This window comes from Brachyhypopomus gauderio, chromosome 9, assembly GCF_052324685.1.
Source record: "Brachyhypopomus gauderio isolate BG-103 chromosome 9, BGAUD_0.2, whole genome shotgun sequence".
Lineage (NCBI taxonomy): Eukaryota > Metazoa > Chordata > Actinopteri > Gymnotiformes > Hypopomidae > Brachyhypopomus > Brachyhypopomus gauderio.
This window is the reverse complement of record NC_135219.1, coordinates 5,953,224-5,956,388: the sequence shown is the minus strand read 5'-3', so window position 1 is coordinate 5,956,388 and position 3,165 is coordinate 5,953,224. Positions and strand designations below refer to the sequence as shown.

The window sequence follows — 3,165 nt, the reverse complement described above, 5'->3', positions numbered from 1 at the left end:
TGAAATTTCCTCGCTCCTAAATATTCCACCAATATTCCAGTGGAAGTGTTTGAGAATGACAGCAACTCAGCCCTGAAGTGGTAGGCCCTGTAAACTGATGGAGTGGGGTCAGATGCTGAAGCTCATAGTGCGAAGAGGTCGCCAACTTAATCACTACCGACATCCAAACTTCATGTGGCCTTCAGGTTAGCTCAAGAACAGAGTGCATAGAGCTTAATGTAATGGTCGAGCGGCTGCATCCAAGCCATACATCACCAAGTGCAATGCACAGCATTGGATGCTGTTTGTAAAGCATGCCGCCACTGGACTGGAGCAGTGGAGTGTGTTATTTGGAGTGACAAATCGTGCTTCTCCATCTGGCAATCTGATGAGTCTGGTGATCTGACGAGTCTGGGTTTGGTGGTTGCCAGGAGAACGTTACATGTCTGGCTGCATTGTGCCAAGTGTAATGTATGGTGGAGGTGGGATTATGGTGTGGGGTTGTTTTTCAGGAGCCTGGCTTGGCCCCTTAGTTCCAGTGAAAGGAACTCTGAATGCTTCAGCATACCAAGACATTTTGGACAATTCTATTCTCCCAACTTTGTGGGAACAGTTTAGAGCTTCCTCTTCCAACACGACTGTGCACCAGTGCACAAAGCAAGGTCCATAAAGACATGGATGGCAGAGTCTGGTGTGGATTAACTTGACTGGCCTGCACAGAGTCCTGATCTCAACCTTATAAAACACCTTTGGGATGAATTAGAGCGGAGATTGAGAGCCAGGCCTTCTCATCCAACATCACTATCTGACCTCACAAATGCACTTCTGGAAGAATGGTAAAATATCCCCATAAACACACTTCTAAACCTTGTGGACAGCCTTCCCAGAAGAGCTGAAGCTGTTCTAGCTGCAAAGGGAGATCCAATGTCACATTGAACCCTATGGAATTAGGAATGGGATGTCACTTAAGTGTATGTTTGTGTTTTAGTTTTTTCCCCCAGTTTTTTTCCTTTCATCAAATGAAAGCTCAGATGTTCAAATGCAATATAAAAATGGTGAGAAATTGAGATATTCTGTGATGAGCAGACAATGAAAGAGAGAGGGATGGAGAGAGAAGGGTGAAATGAAAACGAGGAAAAAAGAAAGAGAGGTGGGTGTAAAGAACAGACTGAAAAAGAATAAATAATGGAGAGACACACATGAAGGAGAGATTTGAGATTGTGATCACAGGACAGGTTAGTCTCTAGAGCTCATTTGCCATGGTGATCTGAAGCTGTTGGTTGTGCTCTAATTGGTTGACGGTATCTGTCTCCCAGCAGCCTTGGCTTCTCCTATTGCATTATGGGAATTTTAGATACTCTCTGGGCCCAAGATCTCCACACCATCATCATGGAACACAGCGGCCAGATCTCTCTCACACACACACACACACATATACACACATACTCACTCTCTCACACCATCATCATGGAACACATTGGCCAGATATCTCTCTCTCTCTCACACACACACACACACACACACACACACATGAGAGGAACACAGCCTCTCTCTCTCTCTCTCTCTCTCTCTCTCTCTCTTTCTCTCTGGAGGGTAGGGTGTCTTGCTGATGAAGATTCTCACTTCCATGTAATGGAACCATCAGGAAACAAATGAGGCCTCACTTGGTGAACTAACTAGAATAATGAGCTGTGTGTGTGTGTGTGTGTGTGTGTGTGTGTGTGTGTGTGTGTGTGTGTGTGTGTGTGTGTGTGTGTGAAAGAGAGAGAGATATAAAGAGAGGGAGAGATAGATGCCATTAATGTAATTTGTAACAACTGTGTACTAACCAACCAGATTGTTTATCATTAAATGAGAACAACAGAAGGCGAGTTCCCCTGGATGAGAGGATTAGTTCTAGAACTAAAACACAGCTAATAAAATTAAACAAAGCATGGCATGTTTCTCATAGTATGTGTGTATGTGTACACTGTGTTCATGTTTTTTATTCTAATTGTGCAAGACGACACTTTATAGTACAATAGCAAGTTGTGTGTGTGTGTGTGTGTGTGTGTGTGTGTGTGTGTGTGTGTGTGTGTGTGTGTGTGTGTCTGTGCGTGTGTGTGTGTTTATGGTCACCTGTTGTTGGCTCTGCTCCCCCAGTGTCAGGCGAACCTCCAATGACTGTTTGGCCTCTAGAAATGCTGTGCGGTACTTACGATCAGCCATGAAGTATGACATCACACCAACAACCATGGCACCAAAATACAGCATCACATTGGCCACAAGCTGGATAAATATGCATACACAAAAGTAACTTTGTAACTTTGGTTTTGCAGTGTAGAAATACACACACATACCACAAAGGAATATGTTCAATAATTAATTTGTGTTTATAGCAAACGCCAAATTACAAAATGATTTTCAAACGTCTGAAGCAAATCAGGTTTGGCCAATTAATCTGCACTTATATTTTTAACTCACTCACCATAGGGGCATGTGAAGCTAGAACTTTGACCAGAGGTGAAACTATGCATGCGCTCATGCGTGTACCTGTCGGACCAACATCTGCAGGTTGTCCTGACGGAGCTGCGTCACGACAATTCCCAACAGGACAGTGTGCACCGCACAGGAGAGAGCCGCGAGCAGCAGGATGTGCAGGAGAGGAAGTGGCAGTGTCAGGAAGAAAGAAAAAGTGAAGAACGTCTGCCATCCAACCGAATCGCTGGACTCGTAAACCCCCGCGAAATTTAAACTCAGGTAGCACAGCACATGGATGGTGATGAATATCCACAAGACGTAGGGTGCGACATTCCGCGTGACAAAGTCGGGAAGCAAACAGAAGCGACAGAGTGCGTAAAACACCATGTCCGCCGCGAGTCCCACCGCCGCCACTACAACGGTGGCCAACTTGTCCGGAGAGTACTGTACCGCGCACATGACAATGACATAACAGTTAAAGAGGGCAGCAAACACCGCCAGCACCAGAAGAGTGTCCTGCCTCTGGCGCCGAAAATAATTTTGATAGAGTCTCTCTAGGGAGGCGGGAGAAAAGGTGAGGCGCAGGAACCGCGGGAGCCATAAACACCCTCCCGAGTTCCGCACCGTCACCTCGTGCGTCTGTGTGGACTCTGGTACAATTATGGAACAGTCCGTGGTCTGCTCTGCTGCGCTGGACACCGGATGTAGTGACATCCTTAGAGACAT

At 45.9% G+C, this 3,165-nt stretch overlaps 1 protein-coding gene across 2 annotated transcripts in view; it reads right to left on the bottom strand.

Moving 5' to 3' along the window:
- Nucleotides 1-3,165, bottom strand: part of adcy3b (adenylate cyclase 3b) — a 16,540-nt gene extending 13,375 nt beyond the window's left edge. For both annotated transcript variants that reach the window (XM_077016638.1, XM_077016639.1), the window contains exons 1-2: nucleotides 2,512-3,165; nucleotides 2,098-2,247 (exon numbers count right to left, since the gene is read on the bottom strand). In XM_077016638.1, coding sequence (XP_076872753.1) covers nucleotides 2,098-2,247; nucleotides 2,512-3,165 — 804 coding nt within the window. The remainder of the gene's footprint in view (nucleotides 1-2,097; nucleotides 2,248-2,511) is intronic.